We start from the raw sequence: 24,631 nt of genomic DNA, 5'->3' as shown, positions 1-24,631 counted from the left end.
AGGATTAGATCTCTACAGCAGAAACTGACTCCCAAACGTATCATGACTCCAAAACACACTCCTATCTCTTCCCTTGAGAAAAGGAGGCAAGTGACCAGAATCCTGCTTTCCCATAGCAGATCTGACACCCCCAAATACACCATCTCTCCCCTTCTCAAGGAGCAGAGCATGATGGGTGAACAGCACCACTGTCTGTCACACTTGAGAATTATTAGATTGAGTCTTTTATTGGAATATTCGGCTGATGTTATTCCAACGTTGCAAATGAATGAAAGATGTTTTTCTAGCCTGAAACATCCTGGCTTCATCTCAGTTTCATGTCAGATGTTGTCTCTTCGTAATTGGTGTTGGTAAATACAAGTAGCCTTGTAGAATCATAAAATCATAGAGTTGGAAGAGGCCTCATGGGCCATCCAGTCCACCCCCCTGCCAAGAAGCAGGAAAGGCAAATCAAAGCACCCCTCACAGCCTCTGCTTAAAAGCCTCCAAAGAAGGAACTTCCACTGCATTCCAGAGCAGAGAGTTCCAATGCTGAACAGCTCTCACTGTCAGGAAGTTCTTTCTAATGTTCGGGTATAATCTCCTTTCCTGTAGTTTAAAGCCATTGTTCTGCGTCCTAGTTTCCAGGGCAGCAGAAAAGAAGCCTCTTCCCTCCTCCCTATGACTTCCCCTCACATACATGGACTTCATCATGTCTCCTCTCAGCCTTTTCTTCTGCCCAGCTCTTTCAGCCGCTTCTCATAGGGCTTGTTCTCCAGACCCACTAGACACATTCCATCTTATCAACATCTCCCTTCAATTGCAGTCCCCAGCATTGGATACAGTGTGATTCCAGTGGTGGTCAGATCAAGGCAGATAGAGGGGTAGCATGACTTCCCTGGACCTAGAGACTTCCTTCTTAATGTAAAGAAATGTGTAGACATTTCCATAACTTAAAGAACTATTGTCTCTGATAAGAATCATTTCTCCAAAATTATTAGTGCTCATTCATACACCTTTCATACAATTCCATTGCATCATATTTATCCATGACAAAAATACGCAGGATTCTGTGTGCATATGCTCTAATGACCCTGTTGTACATTAATATGTGGTACTGGGATGCAGAAATGGGTTTACGATCTGCTTTTGTTTCCAGAGTGATAACGTTTATTTAGCTATTGCTATTCAGATATTTGGGGAATTACTACAAGCTCTTTCTGAAGGTTTGAAACTTTTTGTTTGTTCCTCTGATTCAATTCTCGTCCCTGCAGACGCATCCGGGAACCAACGTAACGGTTGTCGATTTGTTTGACCGCACTGAGAGCCTGAAACCTCTCTGGATACAAGTGGAGGGCTTCAGGCAAGCTATTTACCCTATAATGCAGAATGCTGCTGACGGCGTCCACCTCATCTGCTATTCACAAGGTATATGGGCTTTTAATGGAGAGGAGAAGGCTTGTTTTCCTGGGATCGGATCGGTCCCATCCATTGTTCTTTGACAGATAAAGTGGGCTTACCTGGCTACAATGGCAACTGGGGCTCGCTGTATTTTTAGCTTGATTTAAGTGACTTAAGTGAGGGCAAGAACTAGCTCCCTGGTGTTGTTGAAATACTCAGGAGACCTGATAGGCCTCTTTCCCTGTCCTTGGTCTTCCCATCACTTCTTGTCTTGGAAAAAGTCTCATCCATCCTGGACCTAAAAGTCACGTCTGTCCTCCTTCCAGGGGGATGTGACAAAATCACCCATGATCTTAATAAGGGAATGGGAACATTTTAACTATGAGGGTTGAATGAAAAGTAATGCCTCTACCTCCGTTAACTCCTCAAAAGAGGGCAGTACTGCTATGCGGCAGGTACTGGCTTGTTCAGTAGACTCTCCTCTACAGTTCCATTTTGGCGGGAAGCCTTATCATTGAGCGGTTGTGTTGTTAAAGTGCAAAGTATGGAACCCTGCGCAGACAGTTGCAACTTAAGTAACATGCAGTCATTGAATTCTTGACAGCATATCAGAGTATGCAAGCTGTTTATGGTGATTGTGTTGATGTGTGTACTGTGCATTGTTGGGCGAGTAAGTTTAAAGATGTTGAGGTGGGAACATCTGACTTGCATGAGCAACAAAGAATGGATGTCCTGTGACAGCAACCACCGAGTTTTACAAGCAAAAGGTCAACAGATTGATTCAGGACAATCATCGTATCACTCAGAGAGAAATTTCAAGCATAATCGGCATTTCACAAGAACATGTGGGTCACATTATTGCTTTACTTGGCTATCGGAAGATCTGTGCACGATGGGTTGCGGACTTCTTCCGTGACAGCTTCAGAAAACATATTCATCGTTGGCAGAAATATATCCAATTGTCTGGTGATTATGTGGAAAAGTGAATAGTGGTAGTTAAAGAGCACATTCTAAGGATTATTTCTGCGTTTGATTTATTAAAATATTCCAATTCAAACCCGAGTAACGAAGGTGGAGGAGGCATTACTTTTCAATCAACCCTTGTATTTTCCCCCCAAATATAGTATGACACCCATATCTGAGGGGGAAGCGTTAGAATCATATAATAATAGAGTTGGAAGAGACCACATGGGCCATCTAGTCCAACCCCCTGCCATGCAAGAAAAAGCACTTCCACTTGATGGATTGGGGTGAAATTTGTACAGGACTAGAATTTGTTCAGCCTTTCCCCCTTGTTCTATAAGTGTGACTCCATTTTCCTCTTTCTTGCAGGCGGACTCATCTGTCGTGCCCTCCTCTCCACGATGCCTGATCACAATGTGGACACGTTCATCTCTCTCTCGTCCCCACAAATGGGACAATATGGAGGTACGAAATGAGCTAAGACTGTAATGGTGGAATTTGGGGAAAATGCTCAACAACACCACTCAATAAGGTCTCACTCATGAGCAGAGTTTCCAGGCATTAGCTTAACTACATTTTGTGGTGGAAGGAATGGGCAAAGGATGTTCTGCCAGGGCCCCAGAACAGGGCTTCTGATGCCCTCAGGACAGAAAATAATTTTTTAAAATCATGGTTTTCCTTTTCTGCATCTGAGGAAAAATGGTCTGTCTAAAGCAGAGCTCTCCAAACATTTCATGTTGGTGGCACACTTTGACATGCATCATTCTGCAAATCAACTCTTTACAAGACATATGGACACATATATAAATTGTAATGATGAAATGTTTGGAGACACAATACATCTCACAAAAATCATATATTTTTAAAAATATATGATTTATGGTTTATTTCACATAGATTCATTGTGTTTGAGTGATACACCTACACACTACAGCCGGCATATTAATGTTTGGAAGTTAACTTAGAGTTGTGTTGGAGTAGCGAATTCCTAGAGATTATACCAGTGCAACTCTATAGTACATTGGGACGGGAATGTAACAACAACAACAACAACTGATGATGATGATGATGATGATTATTATTATTATTATTGATGAGAAGCAAAATTGAACTGCAAAGCCTCTGGCATAAACAAGTACAGGTGGTCCCAGTGGTCATTGGCACACTGGGTGCCATGCCAAAAGATCTCAGCCGGCATTTGGAAACAATAAACATTTACAAAATCATTGTCGAAGGCTTTCATGGCCGGAATCACTGGGTTGTAGGTTTTTTCGGGCTATATGGCCATGGTCTAGAGGCATTCTCTCCTGATGTTTCGCCTGCATCTATGGCAAGCATCCTCAGAGGTAGTGAGTTTACATCTCTGGAGATAGCTAATTCTCTCATACCAGGGCGCTCTTGGCCAAGGCTGAGAGCTGGGGTTCCAGGGTCAGTGATGAGTCCAGGATCACCCCCAGACTGTGGACCTGTGTCTTCAGAGGAAGTGCGATCCCATCCAACACAGGTTGAAATCCCACACCCTGATCCTCCTTACGACTGACCAGGTGTATCTCTGTCTTGTCTGGGTTTAGTTTCAGCTTGTTGGTCCTCATAGCTCTCAGATGGACTCAGACAGTGGGTAGATTGGAAGCATTATATTGAGCACCTTAGATATATGAGTTGTTCTGCCTAATTTTAGAGCTGACTCTGACTTTGTGTTTCTTCTTTCTCTCTCTTTTCTGATCCAGACACCAAGTACTTGAAATGGCTTTTTCCTCAGCACATGAAGTCCAATTTGTACCGTGTGTGCTATACACATGTGGGCCAGGATTTCTCCATCTGTAACTACTGGAATGGTAAGACTATCTCTAGTTATACTAAGGCATCCATTGTTGCAACTCAGAGTAGGCTTCACTTTGCTTCCAAACACCACCACACAAGAGCTGTAGTTTTACAGTTTATTGAGGGAAAAATCCAAGTCAAAATAAAGAATAAGCATTGCAAAGTCCCAGAGATTAAGGTTAAATGCAGAATACAGTTCCAAAGATCTTTAGGTAAAAGCAGGAGACATAATCCTATTGGCAAAGTTCAAACCAGAGTCCCAGGTACAAGCAATGAAACATTTGCCCCAAGAATCACAATGGAAGAAATCCCAAGCGTACTGCTTTCCAGGCTAAGGTTATTCCATGAAGCTTTCAGGCTAATAAGCTACATTGAACTGAAGCTTTCACAGAGTTTCCAGGAGGCCTAAATACCTTTCTAACATCAAAACATTAGGCTCTCAGCATCATAAAAGCATTGCGATGACCTTTTACTGAGCTAGCCTCCCGTCTGCTTGCCAGACGCGAACTCCGCCTGACCCGGAGATCAAGGCGAGCTTCTCGGATCAAATCCTTACCTACACTTTCAGTATCATAGTGGGAAGGCACCTGCTCGCTATTCCCTTCGTTAAAATTCCTTTCTGGTGAAAACAGCTGTGTTGACACTGCACTGTCTGTGAGAGCCTCGGAAGCAGGCTCAGATATTTGAGGCATAGACAAAGAGCCAGGAAGCTGAAACCCAACGGGAATCTGAATCCCATCATCGTCATCGTCATCGTCATCATCAGAAACTAGCTTAGCCACAACACTCATAATAGTTCTTCAGCATTTTATGGTGCACATTTGATTGTTCAGAGGACTATCACCTACATGTTCCCTGCAGTCCTGAATAAAGTATGACCTGATATACTTTGTATGTTTTTGTGGCATCATCTGCCCCAAAAAATATTCAAAATGAAGATCCTTTAAAACAGAAGCAGATAATTATGGAATGCTAGAAGGACATGGAACTTCTCTGGGATCTTGGAAGACAACATACTTTGTTGTGGTCTGTGGCAGTAAAGAAGTTTGAAGAGTAGGAGCCAAACATTTCTCTCAACTTTTTACCCCTTGGCTTTTTCATTTTCAGATCCTCATCATCGGGATCTTTACCTCAACAACAGCAATTTCTTGGCTTTGCTGAATGATGAGAGACTCCACCCCAATGCAACTGGTAAGAATGAAAAGTAGTCCTCAGTCCCAATACACTCCTGGTAGAATACATCCAAGTTCCAGGCATGCCTCACACCTCCTCATCATTTGCTATCCTCATCAGAGGCCCTGTTGTGTATCCAGATGCCCCATTCGTGTGTTCATATGACAAGGCTTTTTCTGTAGCAGCCCCAACCTGTGGAATGCACTGCCAAAGAACATTACCCTTTCTCCATCTCTTCTGACTTTTTGGGAAGTGGCTAAGACAATGTTAGGGTATGACTTGCTCTAGGTCAACCAGTGTATTTCATGGCCATGTAGCGTTTTGAACTCCAGTTCCCAAAGCCATACTCCAACTCTTACACCATTCTGGCTCCAGTCTTTAGTAGCTAGGCTTTCTGTTGCTCACCACAAAGAATGATATCCTTAAGCATGAGAATAATAGTGTCAGTCTCAGATATAGGTTCAGTCTTCTTTGAAATGCTTGGGACCAGAGGTTTTTCAGATTTTGGAATATCTGTATTTGCATATACATAGTAAATGAGAGATAGAGGAAAGGGGGCTAATCACACATTGAGTTCCCAGTGAGTTTGTCCTCAAGGAGCGATGATGAGGGGACGAGATTGCCATGAAGGGAGGGGGAAATCTCCTCCCAACCCATCTTCCCATGGATTGTTTCCTCTCTGGGCTGGATGCAGATGGTAGCCAATGGTGTTGCTTTATGCTTGCCCGTGCAGGGCTTCTAACTCATTGTGTGCCACCATTGGTTGTGCAGAAGACGAGCATGGAAGTGCCTGAATTGTTTGCTTTTTACAGGGTCTGGTGTATGTGGACCCCTCTTCCTCTTCCATGACTTATATGTATTTCCAAGGGCGGAAGGCCACTATACACCGAAACGTAATACAGTTATATAATCACAATAATGTATATCATATCTATGCTTATAGGACTATAACATTAAGTGTACTGGCATCTTGAACAAAGTATACTTCATGCAATTCTCTAAACCTTGCTCTCTATTATTTGTATTTCCCCCATGAAAAACCCATCATGCACTGGCTGTATGACCAGCCCCCTTTCCTCAAAGATGGAAGCTGGCTGCAAAATTTTGGTTTTCAAGATTTTGAATTTCCAGATTATTGAGATTCAATCTATATTGACCTTGACAATTCAGTCAACACTTTTTCACTATTAATAAAAAAGGATATTTTCTTCAACATTTATACATCTTATGTGTGGAGAGATTTTTCTATCCAGAATCATAGACTAATAGAGTTGGAAGAGACCACATGGGCCATCTAGTCCAACCCCCTGCCATGCAGGAAAAGCATAATCAAAGCACCCATGGCAGATGTCCATCCAGCCTCTGTTTAAAAGCCTCCAAGGAAGGAGCTTCCACTACACTCGGAGGCAGAGAGTTCCACTGTTGAACAGCTCATACGACCAGGAAGTTCTTTTTAATGTTCAGGTGGAATCTCCTTCCTGTAATTTGAACCTATTGCTCTGAGTCATATTCTCCAGGGTAGCAGAAAACAAGCCTGCTCTCCTCTTCTGTATCTGATGTTTTTTTCTTCCATAAAGACCAAAGCGAAGTGAAGACCACAAGTTCTTTTCCCATTGGGGATATAGAGGGGAGTCCTTGTGCTTTCTCTCATGGTTGTAGATAGGAAGAGGAAACTTGGAGACAGGAAACTTGGTGACGCAAATGCCCAGAGACCTTGATTGTCCCTTTTTTTTCACTACAGCTTGGAAGGAGAATCTCCTGCGGATTCGCAAGCTAGTTCTCATTGGGGGTCCAGATGATGGGGTGATCACGCCATGGGAATCCAGGTAAGTCTTTGGAGGTGGGGAGGAGGACGTCCCACTTTTGGAAAGGGCTCAAGATTAACATTTCTGCTGACCTACCTATGCATCTTGTGTTTAAGGAGGAGAATCTTCTATGATGATAATAATAATATATTATTATTAATTCCCAAATTTCCAGGGAGAACTGGGATTGCAGAATTGCTGCCAGATGTATGAGCTTGTGATCAGATTGAGTAGAAAATACTTCCCTTAGTTAGGTATCAAACTTTAGGAAAAGAGGGTTTCAAAATTGGCCCTGTCAGTCATCTGTCACACCAGAAGCAAGTTGCTTCTGGTGTGAGTGAATTGGCTGTGTGCAAGGACGTTGACCTGGATGTTTTACCATCCTGTGGAGGCTTCTCTCATGTCTCCTCATGGGAAGCTGGAGCTAACAGACGGGAGCTCACCCCTTTCCCTGGATTCGAACCACTGATCTTTCAGTCAGCAGTCCTGCTAGTACAAGGGTTTAACCTATTGCGCCACTAGGGGCTCCTTTCTTATCAGATAATATTGATGCAATTTTTATGTAATGAGAACTGGGATTGGTTGAACCTGGTTTTCTCATAAAATCCCCTTTTCCTCCCCCCCCCCCTCCTCCTTTTCTCTGTCGTTGCAGTCTGTTCGCCTTCTATGATGATAATGAAACAGTGCGGGAAATGAGGTATCAGCCAGTGAGTATGAGATCCTTTAGTCCCAAAGAATTTGGGGGTGGGGAGAAGATACATAGCAAAAAAGGATATATTTTGGTTTAGGGGAAAAGAGGATATAATTCATCTTCAGGCAAATGAAACTATCAAGAGTGTGGTGAAAGACATCATAGAAGATTTTTAGCAAGGAGCTAAATACTAGACATGTGCTTACCTTCATCCATTTCGTGTCCAGCTTTTGATGGGCCCCCCGATCCTTTCGTCTGAGCCTTCCAAAATTGAGAGGTCAGACATTCGTTTTTTGTTTTTGGGGACAAAAGATCTGTTTTCTTTTGACCCATTATTGGGGGGAGGGAATTCACCCGTAGGCCCAAAGTGCCCGGGCCCATGGGTGCCGGCTTTGGACCTATGCGCTGGGGCTTGGCAGGTCCTGCAGCCAAGTGCCAAGTAAGGAGCTCTTCAAAGCCTGCACCCATAGGCCCAAAGCTCCAGGGTGCCTGCAGCTGAGTACCGAGTAAGGAGCGCTCCTGCCAGGCCCCAGCGCTTTTGGCGTGGAAATCAATTCAAAAAGCAGGCTTGGAGCCGGTACCCACTCCCACCTGCCTTTCGTTTCGAGTCCATTTTCGTTCCAGGAGGGGCCTTTCCATTTTGTGCCATCTGAATAGAGGGAACAAAACAGAAACATGAATCAAACGGATGGGACAAATTTCGGGCCAATGACTACTAAATACTCTGATCCTGCCTGAGCTTAAAAGCTAAGCAGTGTGAGCCCTGGTTACTACTTGGATAAGATACCACAAATGAATACCAGGTGCATTAGACTATTTTATTCAGAGGAAGGGACAGGGAAAATGACCTCCTGAGTATTCCTAAGCTAACCCTACAAAGTGTGTAGGGGTCATCATGAATCATAGATCAAGGTTTTTTCAAATTGTGGTCCTCCATGTGTTGCAGCCCCAGCCAGCTTGTTTGATGGTCAGGAATTCTGGGAGCTGAAGTCCAAAACACTTGGAGGGCCACAGGTTGAAAAGATTTGGCATAGACTCACACACACAATCCATCCAGTCCAACTCCATTTTGCCACACAGGGAAATACAATCAAAGCACTCCCGGCAGATGGCCATCCAGCCTCTGCTTAAAATGCTCCAGAGAAGGAGACTCCATCATGCTGGGTTTTTTTTTTTGGTCATGTCAGGAGCGACTCGAGAAACTGCAAGTCGCTTCTGGTGTGAGAGAATTGGCCATCTGCAAGGACGTTGCCCAGGGGACACCCGGATGATTTGATGTTTTTATCATCCTTGTGGGAGGCTTCTCTCATGTCCCCGCATGAGGAGCTGGAGTCAATAGAGGGAGCTCTTCTGCCTCTCCCCGGATTCGAACCTGCGACCTGTCGGTCTTCAATCCTGCCAGCACAGGGGTTTAACCTACTGCGAAACTGGGGGCTCCTATTCAGAGATAGATTAGATAAAGATAGAGATGCTTAATTTTTTTTTAATTTTAATTTTTGATGCTTAACATCATGCTGTGAGGCAACATAAGAGGCATCCGTTATAATAAGAGATACAAACAAACCCTCACCGCTGTCTCTGTTTCTTTCTCAGGTCTACCTACTGGACACCTTTGGTTTGAAGACCCTGGATGCTCGTGGTGACATTGCTTTGTACGTGGTGCCTGGCATTTCGCACACAGACTGGCACTCCAACCGCACGGTGTACGAGGCCTGCATTGCCAAATGGCTGACGTAGCCAAGGACGACAGCGGACAAGAGGCGAGCGAGTCTTCAACTGAGATGTGCTCCGTTCCTTCGTCTTGGCATTTCTCCTCCCTCCGGGCAGAAACTCAGTTACGTGTAGCTTTTTCTAGAATGACTGATGTTTTCTTTCCTAGTGGAAGAAACTTTTTTTTCTGCAGGAATTTTTGGTAGATGCCAGCAGCTGGGATTTTTGAGGGGTGGGATTGGGAATCTTCAGGTTTGGATGGATGCAAAGTGGAGGAATGGGGCCTTTTGTTGGGTCCAGAGCTATAAACGAGAAGAGCAATACGGTATCAGATAATTGAGGTGAGCTGCAGGATAAGGTAGATGCAAAGTCTGGCAAAAGCAATCAGGTATCATATATTTCCCTGTTCCAAACCCTGGGCAGAAAGTGACGTCTGCAAACTGACAACTTCTTGAATTACTTTGCCCCAAATTTGGAAAGCGTCTTTTAAATGAGAGGTGGGTTACAAGTTGTATGTTCAAACACCAGTGGCAACTGGCACAACCCAACCTTGTTTTGAAGAGGAAGATCTCTGAAATGCTAGCAAAAATTACTCTGGAGAAAGCTTTCATTCAGCCCTCTTTTTGTTTTGCTTAGTTTGAAGAGTTAAGTCTGTTGTTTTGTTATTATTTGAATCCTTGTCTGGACATTTCACCAGGAAACATGAGCCGGCTTGTATCTTTTTTACCTCAAACTCCGGTTCTGTAGCATTTTCAAAACCAAGGGGAAAACTGTTACCACGAAACTATTATGGGAGTTGTAGTTTTATGAGTGCTGGTGCCTCGCCAAACTTACAACTCCCATTATTCTATAGCATTTGCCCATAGAAGTTAAAGTGGTGTCAAATTCTATTGAATCTACAATGTTGATGCACCCATGGTTCAGCATCCCAGGTGATTGTAACTTTTAAGGTCTCTTTCCATAACGTAATTGAAAGGAACCTCAAAGTTTGTTAATGGCTGAATTACTGAAATGATACTAAAGGCAATATGTATATTGGAAGCACATTTTTAGAATCTCAGGCTGGCAGCAGAAAACCAGGTTAGACATAGGAAATTCATAACCTGCTCTGACTTCTATTTTTTCTAGAATAATGCGTACTTTAAAACCCTCATACTAGCAGATATGGGGTGATTACATTGTAGTAGCACTCTACTAAGGTACTCATACTATTTCTTGGAGGGAAAACCTCCGAGTGTCACTGTTACAGTATTAATTCCTTAATTTTTACAAAGGTACAACAGGAATAGGACTCAGGTTTACCTTTAGCCTCTCTATTGGGGGCATGGAAGTAGAAATCAAGGATGCACTGCAAACTGAGTTTGGTGAGACTTCTTAAAAGAATGAGATGTTCCCTAGCAGCTCTCCCCAATCCAGTATCCTCTAGATCAGTGTTTCTCAACCTTCCTAATGCAGTTCCTCATGTTGTGGTGACCCCCAACCATAAAATTATTTTCGTTGCTACTTCATAACTGTAATTTTGTTACTGTTATGAATCGTAATGTAAATATCTGATATGCAGGATGCATTTTCATTCACTGGACCAAATTTGGCACAAATACCCGATACGCCCAAATTTGAATACTGGTGGGGTATTCATTTTATCATTTGGGAGTTGTAGTTGCTGGAATTTATAGTTCACTTACAATCAAAGAGCATTTTGAATTCCACCACCAAACTTGGCACACAGAACTCCCATGGCCAACAGAAGAGACTGGAAGGGTTTGGTGGGCAATGACCTTGAGTTTTGGAGTTGTATTTCACCTACATCCAGAGAGCACTGTGGACTCAAACAATAATGGATCTGGATCAAACTTGGCACAAATACTCAATATGCCAAAATGTGAACACTGGTGAAATTTGGGGAAAACAGACCTTGACATCTTGACATTTGAGAGTTGTAGTTGCTGGGATTTATAGTTCACCTATAATCAAAGAGCCTACCAATGATAGAATTGGGCCAAACTTCCCACACAGAACCCCCACAACCAACAGAAAATGCTGGAAGGATTTGGGAGGAATTGATAGTGATTTAGGAAAGATATAGTTCACCTATCTCCGGAGGGCACTGTGTTCCTAAGACCATCAGAAATATGTGCTTTCTGATGGTCTTTGATTATCCCTCTGACACCCCCCTTGTGACTCCCAGGTTGAGAAACGCCGGTCTAGATGAGTTGGACTACATGGCCTTGCTGGGTTGGGGATGATGATACCTGTAGCCTGCTATAAGCTGTCCTGAGTCCCTCTTTGGAAGTGAGAAGGTCGGGATAGAAATGCCCAAAATACAGTCTAGAAATGGGGGAAATGGCGCTGCTTGCAGTCCCAAATCACATTTTATTTATCATGTAGGAAGCAGTTTTGTCATTTGTGTGTGTGTGTTTCTAACAGTTAATGTTTGGATCAGTTCCCATGGAGAAAAACAAGTGCTTCATAGACTTAAAAGAGCCAGAGATGTGGCAAAATTGCCCCCATTCCTCTTAGAGGATATTTGCGAGTGAAAGAAATCCAGGGGATGTGGAGTGGAGTGCAGCCACCCAAGATTCCCTGGAGAGGGAGCAGTTTGGCCGCCAACAATTGTCCACTTGTTGTATTCAGACACATCCAGAGGTTAAGATCAGGTGGTACAGGATGATGTAGATTTCCTGATTGTCCCACTTCTGATTCTGTTTTTAAATAGGGAGCATTCAAAAGTGTGATGCACACATACTTGTCTGCAGCTTGAGTTGATTTCTTTAGGACTTTATCACACCATGCTGCAAAAACATAATTATGGCAGGGTACGATGCTGTGGCTGTCTTGTAGTCACACTGCATTTGATTTGTGATTGGGATGTCTCTTTTCATTGATGGGAAACCTCACCGATGAACCCAGTACTGCTGTTGTTCTGTTGTCCTTCCCTGTGCGATAATCTCCTTCCTTTGCAGTCCTTTTATTGCGAAACAGGAATGCTGCAATTGTATGTGATTAAGAAAAATAGAAAAGCAATAGGCACAGGAGAGGAAATGAGGCTGTGCAAAACACTGATCTTGTGTCTTAGTATCGCCCAATTGTGTCTTGGTGCTTCAATAACACTATGTAACAAACTTTGAAAAATGTTTTGTTCCTGGTTTGAAAGTGTTATTCCTGTTTAATTGTGTCGTACTTACTTTGAAAGTAAGTTGCTGTACTCCAGGAACTTTGTTTTTGTGGATGCCACAAACTACGTTGAATTGCTTGGGTTGTTGTAGGTTTTTCGGGCTATATGGCCATGTTCTAGAAGCAGATGTTTCGTCTGCATCTATGGCAAGCATCCTCAGAGGTTGTGAAGTCATGCTTGCCATAGATGCAGGCGAAACGTCAGGAGAGAATGCCTCTAGAACATGGCCATATACCCCCAAAAAACTACAACAACCCAGTGATTCCAGCCATGAAAACCTTTGACAATACGTTGAATTGGTTGAGACTCAATGAGATATTCACTGAAAAACCATAGCAAAATGTGCTGCAGAATGTTCTTCCCACAAAAACAAAGTTTTTGCAGTTTAATAAATCTTTTCCACGTTTTTATGATAGACCTGATTAGGAAATGACATTTATAACCCAGGAACAAAAAATCATGTTACATGTTGTAATTTTGTTTCTGTTTGCTTAAACAATGCAATTGTGGTGAGACAAGAATTTGCTATGATAGGCCCCATCTACACTGATGGCTCAATGCAGTTCAAAGCTAGCTTCAAACTGCGGTAGCCAGACAACAAACTTCCCCCAAAAACGCACAAAAGAAAACAATGCACAGTAATGTTCTGCAGTTTGTGTAATCATCATCCAGGTCTCAGACTGGTTTCAGGATTTATTACGTAATCATCTTCATAGTGAAACCACTTTCTTCAATACTGGTTTGAAACTGCACTCAATGGTCAGTGAAGATGGAGCCATAAAGTCCCAAGATTTTTATCACCTCGGTTGATGTGATGTATGTTTTATCTCAGTCACCTGTTTCCCATTCAAGCTGCTTTCCCCTAATGCAGTGGCTCTCAACCTGTGGGTCCTTAGGTGTTTTGGCCTACAAATCCCAGAAGTCCCAGCCAGTATACCAGCTGTTAGGATTTCTGAGAGTTGAAGGCCAAAATATTTGGGGACCCATAGGTTGAGAACTAGTGCCCTAATGCTTTGGTCAGATCCAGGTGGATGTTGGATTCTCTATAGCAGTGGTTCTCAACCTGGGGTCCCCAGATGTTTTTGGCCTACAACTCCCAGAAATCCCAGCCAGTTTAGCAGCTGTTAGGGTTTCTGGGAGTTGAAAGCCAAAAACGTCTGGGGACCCCAGGTTGAGAACCACTGCTCTATAGCCATAGTGGCCAAAGCTGTGTATATGGCCAATATTCAGATTCCATCATTATGCAGATCTACATTCATTTTCATACGTGGCTTATGTATTTCCACAGATTGATGGGGAGGTGCTCATTACTTTATGTTTTGCTGTTGTCACTTCTGCATAACCTTCATTTATGTATTTTTTTATTTAATGCCAGGGCCTTTCTGCCCACTTTCTGCCCAACGGTACTCAAGGTGGTTGATAGTGATAAAATCAAAGAAGAGCAACATGCACTGAGCAACAAATTGGAAATGCATCATTAAAATGATAATAACAAGTCAAAAGCCTTCCTCCCCATGCAACAACAATGCCAAAGACGTGTCTGAAAACAGTAAGTCAGAATGAAACAAGAATCATTGCCAGAGCCTGATGCTCTCTTCTTTGGAATTAGTTATTTATTTTATTTACTCTATTTATATTCCACCCTTCTCAACCTGAAGGGGACTCAGGGCAGATCACCCACGTTTACGGTAAACATTCAATGCCGTTATATACTGACAGGATAGACACAATACACAGATAGAGGTATATAGGCTTTTCCCAACTTTGGCATCTTGGAGGTTGCACTTGGTTCTGGCCATGAGGGGGTGCTGTTGCTCCATCCTCCATGTCGAAGAGACCTATTCAAAAACTTCCTACTTTTGATCGAATCGCCAACATTTTTCTGATATTTCCTTACGGTGCCATTAAAATACCTCCCAGCTAAGCAGTATTAATTTATTTACTCATAAGGAGCCCCCGGTGGCACAATGGGTTAAACTGAAGACCGACAGGTCACAGGTTCGAATCCGGGGAGAGGCGGATGAGCTCCCTCTATCAGCTCCAGCTCCTCATGCAGGGACCTGAGAGAGGCCTCCTACAAGGATGATAAAAACATCAAATCATCCGGGTGTCCCCTGGGCAACGTCCTTGCAGATGGCCAATTCTCTCACACCAGAAGCGACTTGCAGTTTCTCAAGTTGCTCCTGACATGACAAAAATGTTTTTTTTTACTCATAGCTGTTTTTGATCTGCCAAGAGGGCAATGACCGGGGTTGAAGCTTGAGTGCTCACCCCCCACCCCCAGGCTCGAACTGCCAACCTTTCGATTGCCAAGATTTATTGCAGCTGGTGTTAACCTGCTGTGCTAAAGCCCGGCTTTGTTGTTGTTTCCTTCAAGTAGTTTCCAACATGGCAACATCACAGTTTTCTAGGGCTAAGATTATGTTATTTGCCCAAGGTCATCTAATAGGTTTTCATCGAACCTTGGTCTTCAGAGTCATAGTCCAATGCTCAGACCCCTACACCACATTGGCTCTTACATCTAAGCTTTCTTTGCCACCATCCCCATGAGGATGCCAAATACTAGATGCTGTAATAACTGAATACAGGATTTATTGTTATTGCTGTTGTTTATAGTTCTGTTACTTGCAAAGCATGGGCTTTATCACCAACAGGGTACAATGCCCCCCTCAAAAGTCCATAAACCATAGGAAGCAATTAATTTGCACTGATTTCATATTTGGAGTCACTTAGGATACCTTCTTCATGTATGTGTTTTAATTTTCAAAACATCAGGAAGTGAAGACTCTGTTAGCCACTTGTTCCTTCCTCCACTCCCTTCAGGATTAAAACAAATAGTTTTGTCATAATCGTGCTGCCATTAAAAGTCAAACCCTGGGTGCATCTACACTATAGAATTAATGCAGTTTGACACAACTTTAATTGTTTTGAATCAAGGCTATGGAATCATAAGAGTTGTAGTTTTACAGGGTCTTTAGCCTTCTCTAGCAAATATTGCTTGAACCTCACCAAACTACAACCCTCAGGATTCCATAGTATTGAATAATAATAATAATAATAATAATAATAATAATAATAATACACTTTATTTATTTCTACCTTTCTCCCCTAGTGGACTCAGAGCAGATTACAGCATTTGCATACATAGGCAAACATTCAATTCCTTTACATTCATATACAGTGAAGACACACAAATACAAACAAAGGCTTTTCTCCATTTTCAAGTCGAGGAGCCTGCGTTGTCATTTCCTGGCGTTGTGGCTGGCAAGATTGCTTGGAGTGTCTTTTTGCCTTTTTTCACAGAAGTGGTGGCACAGTGGGTTAAAGCACGGAGCTGCTGAACTTGCAGAACGAAAGGTCCCAGTTTCGAATCCGGGAACCAGGGTGAGCTCCCACTGTTAGCCCCAGCTTCTGATAATGTAGCAGTTCGAAAACATGCAAAATGTTAGTAGATCAATAGGTACCACTCCCAGAGTCGGACACAACTGTCAGGGAAAACCTTTACTTTACCCTGCAGAAGCGGTTCCTGTTTATCTACTCACATTTGCATGTTTTTGAACTGCTAGGTTGGCAGGAGCTAGAGCTGACATGGGAGCTTACCCCATCTCTCAGGTTCCAACTGGCAACCTTCAGGTCAGCAGTTCAGCAACACAAGGGTTTAAACCATTGCGTCACCACACAGTTTAATTGAACCATGGCCTTTAAAGTGGGGTCAAAGTACGTTAGTTCTACAATGTAGATGCATCCCCTGGCTTAAAGTTTTCTGGTCCAGTGCTGAGACTATTACACTACAGTGGCCTTCAGGCAAAACTAATGCAAACTACATACTTCTTTAACTACAGTACAACGACTACATTTTTTTCTATTTCCAGGGTTGTCATTTATGTTAGACAACTTGCAGCTTTGTGACATAACATAATTTGGAGTAGGTTGGGAAAGCTTTAGTCTTTTCCTGCTGCTTTCCCATTATGTTTGCCTGTAGTTCAAAGGATATTGAATATTTACATCTCTTTGGCTGGATCTACAATGTCATATCATGCAGTTCGAAACTGTATTAAACTGCATTGTATGGGTCCACATTGTCCATAAAATCCAGTTCAAACTGCATTATATGGCAGTGTAAATCCAACCTTTACTAATTTTTGCTTTTTAACACCCTAACTACCAATTAAGTTTGCTTGGTTCATTTACTTTTTGATGGTAGAATAGATTAGTAGGCTTTTTAAACTTAGCATCAAAAAAGTGAGGACATTTTGATTTGTGTTACCTATTCAGTAGAAGGTACAGTCATAGCATTGCACAGGGAACAGTGAGAAGGAGATATGGAAATAATGTTTTCTCCTCCCATCGAAGAGCTTATAGCATCTGTTTGATATTTTGCACAGCCCAATTTCCAGGAGCACAGACTTCGTAACTGCTCTTGCTGAAATCTAGTGCATAGGATTTCGGTGTAACCATTGTAGAATTTTGATGCAGTTGGTATAATTGTCATTCTCCTTTGTTGCATGTATATTATTTTGTATCCCATGAAGCTCCGCTATAAGCTGCATGCTGAAATTACCCATGTTTCTGCTTTTCCTCCTGCACATTTAAAGGAAAGATTTTTTTTTTCATGTCAGGAACGACTTGAGAAACTGCAAGTCGCTTCTGGTGTGAGAGAATTGGCTGTCTGCAAAGACGTTGCCCAAGGGACGCTCGATGTTTTGGTGTTTTACCATCCTTGTGGGAGGCTTCTCTCACGTCTCCTCACGGGGAGCCGGAGTTGACAGAGGGAGCTCATCCACGCTCTCCCCGGATTCGAACCTGCGACCTGTTGGTCTACAATCCTGCCAGCACAAGGGTTTAACCCATTGCGCCACTGGGGGCTCCTTAAAGGCTCCTTAAAGGAAAAATAAATGCAGCCTTTCCATTTTCCTGCACCTATATTCCGGTGCCATATGCCCGCTGGTGGTGCAGCGGGTTAAACCTCTGAGCTGCTGAACTTGATGACCAAAAGATCAGTGGTTCAAATCCGTGGAGCACGGTGAGCTCCCAGTGTTAGCCCCAGCTTCTGCCAATCTAGCAGTTCTAAAACATGCAAACGTGAGTAGAGCAATAGGTACCGCTTCTGCAGGAATGTAATGGCGCTCCATGCAGTCATGCCGGCCACATGACTTTGGAGGTGTCTATGAACAACGTTGGCTCTTTGGCTTAGAAATGGAGATGAGCACCACCCCTCAGAGTCCGACATGACTTGACTTATAGTCAAGGGAAACCTTTAACTTTATATTCTGTCGCAGTGCAGGTTTACATTTGAATCAAATCCTAAAAAGGCAAACCCATAAATGTAGAGGGCTGACCATATTTTAAAAACAGCAGGAGGAAACGCATGAACATTTGCATTGCTTTGAATTTTAAAACATAGGTGGATGTTGTGACCTTTGATTGAGGACTAAGAGAGCTGTTGGTACATAGGTTTCTTTTTTCAGGTCTGAAGGTGAGCTCTACCTGCAAGCTATAATATATTGTGTTTTTTAATGTTTGATATGTTTTCACCTTTACTTGAAAGTAAGTCCCTTTGAACTTGGTAGGCGTCCTTGGACTCTCGATTCATAGGACTGGAACCTTCCCTTTGCCCCTCGAAACCAGCAATGTTTACATATTTATGGTTTGAAACACTATACCCTACGATAGGATGTTTTCTTGTTTTCCTTTCTGCTAATTCTAGGCATGGCTTGGTTCGACGAGAACTGGCTCAGTGTTTTCTCCAAACCTCCCCCTCTGAAATTTCTGCCTCTTTTCCTAGGCCAGGCACAGTTTTATAAACAGGTTACACTGCCTCCTTTTGAGGCAAAAGATGAAGAAGTGTGGCTGTTTGATGGCTTGAAATGTGGCTGCCTTCCCTGCCACGTGAAGTATCCCTGTATTTATAAGAATAAAGCGATTTGTTCCCAAACGGAGTGTGTCTCGTCTGTCTTGTGTTCAAACCACAAAAGAAGAACCTGAGATAATTCAATTGAGATCATTTTTTAAAGGTTTTCAAAGACATCTGGAAGATACTTCAGAACAGAGGCTCTTCTGAAGAACATATTCTATCCTTACATTCTGTGTTCTTGGGTTAGATATTAGGCTTGTGCATAATTTTGTTTTTAATTTGTTTTTCGGATCAAATTTGTTAAATTTGTGCATACGAATCGATATTAGAAACATGCAGGAAAGGTGGTGGGAATTTAGAAATGGAAACACTCACCAATCATTTTCGTTAAGATTCTGTAACATTCGGATACCACCCAAGGTCAGTATAAGCATTAAGCAACTTTGGTAATTTTGCAACCCAGAGCAGGAAATGAGACCATAAGATAATAATCCACCACACTTGACTGTGGGAAAAAGCCACAGTAAAGTTCAGCAGTCAGGAATATCCATGAACATCCAAAAGCAACACTGTAAAAACCTGGAACCTGTTAGCAAACCACTAACCGTACTTGGAGCACTAGAAGCCTCTTGGGATGTAGGCCACGGGAAACAGGGAAATCTGCCAAGGTAATGCCTCAGTCTAAACGATGCCTGATCTAATGAGACAACCCGGCGGGAGGCACTTAAAACTGAAGAAACTATTTCGTGACACGCCTCCAGGCTTTGAAGCCTGTGTTTCCTTTTCCCTTAATCTGCTTGACCTTTGCAGACGCTGCTATTCACTCCTGTTTTTCCAAATCTGTCCTTTTCTATCCTCATTAAGGAAGTCAGGTGTTAGCTCCTCTGGAGAGCTATCACCGCTTGGCTCTGAAACAGTTTCACTTTCCAAGCCACTGACCTCAGAATCAACATTTTCATTACCATCAGGGAAAAATACATGTTCGGTAGCATCAGGAAATACAATCAGAGAATCAGGTTCAGGTTCAGCAATCAGAGAATCAGGTTCAGGTTCACACGCAGGCTGAACCCCAACAGGTAAAGCCAAGAGAACATAAAGTGTTTTTAAAACAAGCCCTGTTTTGCTTTGGCCCTGGGGGCAGGACTAGCAAAGTTAAAGGACAAAATATACTGAGAATACAGCTGTCACAACTCAGGATAGATTCACCTTGCTCAAGATACCACCACACACCAAGGCTGTAGGTTTTGTAGTTTATTGAAGAAAAAGCAAAATCAATACATAGAAGTAAAGTTGCAAAAGTTCAATAGCCAACACAGAATCCTAAATGCAAAGGCAAAGTTTCAAGATCCAAAGGCAAATAACATGAAGTACAATCCTTTAGCATTGGTTAAACAAGAATCCATGGCAGCATGACAAAGTCCCCAAAAATGAAGATCAAAACCAAAGTCCCAAAGAGCTAGAAGCTTTCCCCAAAAGCCGAGGTAATTTCAGAGAAGTTAACAGGGTGTAAGCAACATTGCACTGACAAAGGACAGACTTCAATCAGATTGTTAAATATGTTTCCCCAGCATGAAAGCATTATGTTGACCTTGAACTTCCCGTTTGTTGGCAAGGCGCGCACTTCGGTGAACCCTTAATTGCAAACGGTCCTCCCTAATCAAATATCCACCATCTTCAAGGCTGGATACCTCATTATCCTGGGACTGGTCACCCTGGGAACCAAGAGGCACTGAACTCCCAGATGGAGCCAACTCTTCCACCTGCAGCTGTGAAGTTTCACTATCTATATCTAAAACAACATTGGGTTGTTGTAGATTTTTTCGGGCTATATGGCCATGGTCTAGAGGCATTCTCTCCTGACGTTTCACCTGCATCTATGGCAAGCATCCTCAGAGGTAGTGAACAACATTCCTTTCTCTGGGGAACAGAAATGCCATCTCTTTTCAGAATCAACACTGTCTGCCTCAATAACAGGGACAGGTTCAGAAATCTGTAACCCATCATCCTCCTTGTCCTGAGGAAACTCAGGCTCAGAAAGCTCAGGCTCAAAGTGAACCACAACAACAGCCATCTTGAATGTAGTTTGAGAAGGCGAGGCCCCCTGTTGCAGAGGATGCAAAAGGCCCTGCCCTAAACTACATTTCCCAGAATACAATTCTCAGCATCTGAAGGACCCAATGAGGGCTGCAACAGCCAGCCGTTTAGAATCAGTCTAATAATAATAAATGAAATTACTGAATTTGCAAAGAGGACTAAAGTAAGTAAATAATAGTATAAATCTGCACTAAGTTGATGTGGATGTGTCATAAAGACAGATATTCAAGGGAATTGCTGTTGTCGCAGTGGTAAATGTGTTCTACCATTGTAGCAAGTTTCACTCCAATAGCTTTAAAAATGAGGAAGAAACCCTCCTGAAGTTTCCCCAATTATTGTAATTATGCGAAATTACTATAATGAAATAGTAGCGAAATTTCGTTACTCTCATTATAGTAATAAATTTTTCACAATCTATGATTTAGAAACAGTTTAGAAGCACCCCCAGTTTTGTAATGACTTTTGAACCATTTTTAATGGATCGCACATCCCTATTAGATATTGTTTTTGGTTTTCTTGATGTTCAATGACAGGCCGAGCTTCTCGTATTCTTCAAAAGGTGTTTAGAGTGGCTTGTAGATATTCTTCTGAATGCACACAGATGATGTTGCCTTCTTCCCCTCTCATACCAACAATAATAGACCAAACAAAAGGTCACAGATTCTGCACTAGTTTTTGAATACAGCAGACCGTTGGTATCAGTGGGGGCTTGTTTCCAGGATCCCTCGACCCCATGAATAGCAAAATCTGTGGATGCTCAAGTCCCATTTATACAATGATGTAGTAGAACAGCATCTGTTACATAAAATGGGAACAACTAAAGTGCCAGGAGAGTCTGAGGATCTGCGAAACGAAACAAGGCTAAAGCAGTGTTATGCCGAAATATCAGCATAGTGTTTGATGTACACCAAAATCAAGTTTTGGTTTTTGGACTTTTTCTCTCTGAATATATTCAATCACTGGGCACAGAAGCTATGGATATGGAGGTCCTACTGCAATAAGCAGGAGCCCCTGGTGGCACAGTGGGTTAAACCCCTGTGCCGGCAGGACTGAAGACTGACATGTCGCAGGTTCGAATCTGGGGAGAGGCGGATGAGCTCCCTCTGTCAGCTCCAGCTCCCCGAGCGGGGACATGAGAGAAGCCTCCGACAAGGATGATAAAACATCAAATCATCCGGGCGTCCCCTGGGCAACGTCCTTGCAGACGGCCAATTCTCTCACACCAGAAGCGACTTGCAGTTTCTCAAGTCACTCCTGACACGAACAAAAAAATGCAATAAGCAGAGTTTAAGGCTTCAGTACCCAAAGGTGGCCTCTAGAGGGTGCTGTTGATTCGTTAGCTGACTTGCAGTAGACCATAGCTCAAAAGGCAAAACAAATATCCATATAAGGGTGCATCCACACTGTAGCATTAATGCAGTTGGATACCATTTAATTATCCATCATGCGCCAAGTGCATTTGGTGGCTCTAGAATGTATTTTCTTAGCAATATCTTTGCAATTGCAACCTTTTTTGCCTGCCTCTGAGGCTGAGTGTGAGTTGCCCAAAGTCACTTGCTGCATCTCATGGCCAAGCAATTATTGAGTTCTGCTCATTGTGACACCCTTTCAAAGAATGTCACATTGATGGTTTGTATATAGGTCTCCAGTTCTTGTCCCAATGAACAAACCACTAAGCACAACAGCCTCCCATTTATTGGAGTAGAAATCTTATCACTGTTACATGGGGAAAGGACTGAAAATTTCAAATATATATTAATGTAATACAAACTTCCTGACCTCGGTGAGATTTAATTCATTTAGCTGCAAAAGAATATTATTAATAAATAAATAAATGTAAATATGTATACAATATAACATATAAAATTAATATTATTTAATTACTATTATTACCCCATTTTACTTTCTTAAATGATATACACATTATTACTATTGCCAATATTATCAATATTTTTATTATTACCCCACGTTCCTTTCTCAAATTATACGTAAGTTATTATTATTACTATTATCAAAAAAACCAAGATTATGGCAACAAGAATGATTGACAACTGGGAAATAGAGGGAGAAAACGTGGAGGCCATGACATACTTTGTATTTCTAGGTGCAAAGATTACTGCTGATGCAGACTGTGGCCAGGAAATCAGAAGACGCTTACTTCTTGGGAGGAGAGCAATGTCCAATCTCGATAAAATAGTAAAGAGTAGAGACATCACACTGGCAACAAAGATCCGCCTAGTCAAAGCCGTGGTATTCCCTGTAGTCACCTACGGATGTGAGAGCTGGACCTTAGGGAAGGCTGAGCGAAGGAAGATCGATGCTTTTGAACTGTGGTGCTGGAGGAAAGTGCTGAGAGTGCCTTGGACTGCGAGAAGATCCAACCAGTCCACCCTCCAGGAAAAAATGCCCGACTGCTCACTGGAGGGAAGGATACTAGAGGCCAAGATGAAGTACTTTGGCCACATCATGAGGAGACAGCAAAGCCTAGAGAAGACAATTATGCTGGGGAAAGTGGAAGGCAAAAGGAAGAGGGGCCGACCAAGGGCAAGATGGATGGATGGCATCCTTGAAGTGACTGGATTGACCTTGAAGGAGCTGGGGGTGGTGACGGCTGACAGGGAGCTCTGGCGTGGGCTGGTCCATGAGGTCATGAAGAGTCGGAGACGACTGAACAAATGAACAACAAATTATTATTACTATTATTATTATTATTTAAAACTTTTATATCCTGATCTTTTCACCTCCGTAGAGGGACTCAGACCAGTTATTGGTATTACCATTATTATAATATTCTTATCCACTTTCCTCTCTCAGATTATACATAAGTAATAATAATAATAATTATTATTGGTATTACCAGTGTTATAATTGATATTATGACCCCATTTTTATTTATTTATTATTTATTTATTTATTTATTATTGTTGTTGTTATTATTTGTATTACCAGTATGATAATTAATATTAGTACACCACGTTCCTGCCTTAAATGATACCTAAACTATCATCATCATCATCATCATCATCATCATCATCATCTATATTATTATTATGCTTTCCTTTCTTAAATGGGACTCAAAATGGCCAATATAACTATGAAAAATATTTAAAAGTTTTTATTTTTTCAAATGAGATATATATACATATATGGTATTGCCCCTATTAGTAATCCCCAGTGGTGCAGAGGTTAAACCGCTGAGCTGCTGAACTTTGCTATCATCCACAGTTTCCTTGGTAAGCTCAAAATATATCCCATGCAGATGCTGAGGTCATACTGCATTTTGGAGGTTAAACCGCTGAGCTGCTGAACTTACTGACTGAAAGGCTGGCAGTTCGAATCCTAGAAGCAGGGAGAGCTCCTGCTATTAGCCCCAGCTTCTACCAACCTTGCAGTTCAAAAACATGCAAATGTGAGTAGATCAATAGGTACCACTTCTCCAGGAAGGTAACAGCGCTCCATGCAGTCATGCTGGCCACATGACCTTAGAAGTGTCTATGGACAATGCTGGCTCTTCAGCTTAGAAATGGAGATGAGCATCACCCTCCCAGAGTTGGACACAACTAGACTTAAGGTCAAGGGGAAACCTTTACCTTTTTATTGCCACTATTATTACTATTAGTAATATTATTACCCTGTTTTCTACTCTCAAATTATACGTACATTATTATTATTACCATTATAATAATATTATTATCCAACATTCCTCTTGTAAATGATACATCAACTATCATCATCATCATCTATGTTGTTGTTGTTGTTATCATGTTGCTTTTCTCTCTTAAATAGGACTCAAAATGTCTAACGTAACTATGAAAAATATGCAGAAAAAAAGCTGGCAGATTTCATGAAGTTATCCCCTAATGAGCCATAAATAATGCCCCCTGCCCTCCTCTTCCAGAGCTGCCTTCTTTAAATGCATTGTCGACAAAGCCATTGTCACATTCCATGAAAGCAACACAAGCTAA

At 42.3% G+C, this 24,631-nt stretch overlaps 1 protein-coding gene across 4 annotated transcripts in view; it reads left to right on the top strand.

The window, feature by feature from the left end:
* Window positions 1-18,653, top strand: part of PPT2 (palmitoyl-protein thioesterase 2) — a 58,837-nt gene extending 40,184 nt beyond the window's left edge. For 3 of the 4 annotated variants that reach the window (XM_067465457.1, XM_060759526.2, XM_060759525.2), the window contains exons 3-9: window positions 1,254-1,407; window positions 2,713-2,808; window positions 4,071-4,178; window positions 5,272-5,355; window positions 7,079-7,163; window positions 7,795-7,849; window positions 9,427-18,653. In XM_067465457.1, the coding sequence (XP_067321558.1) occupies window positions 1,254-1,407; window positions 2,713-2,808; window positions 4,071-4,178; window positions 5,272-5,355; window positions 7,079-7,163; window positions 7,795-7,849; window positions 9,427-9,570 (726 nt within the window). In that variant the 3' untranslated portion in view covers window positions 9,571-18,653. The remainder of the gene's footprint in view (window positions 1-1,253; window positions 1,408-2,712; window positions 2,809-4,070; window positions 4,179-5,271; window positions 5,356-7,078; window positions 7,164-7,794; window positions 7,850-9,426) is intronic. The other variant, XR_010909389.1, reaches the window with a different exon arrangement.
* The last annotated feature ends 5,978 nt before the right edge of the window (window positions 18,654-24,631 follow it).

The sequence above is a fragment of the Anolis sagrei genome, chromosome 2 (genome assembly GCF_037176765.1).
Source record: "Anolis sagrei isolate rAnoSag1 chromosome 2, rAnoSag1.mat, whole genome shotgun sequence".
In the NCBI taxonomy this organism is placed as follows: domain Eukaryota; kingdom Metazoa; phylum Chordata; class Lepidosauria; order Squamata; family Dactyloidae; genus Anolis; species Anolis sagrei.
Note: the sequence above shows the minus strand (reverse complement) of the source record. Positions and strands in the feature narration are given on the sequence as shown.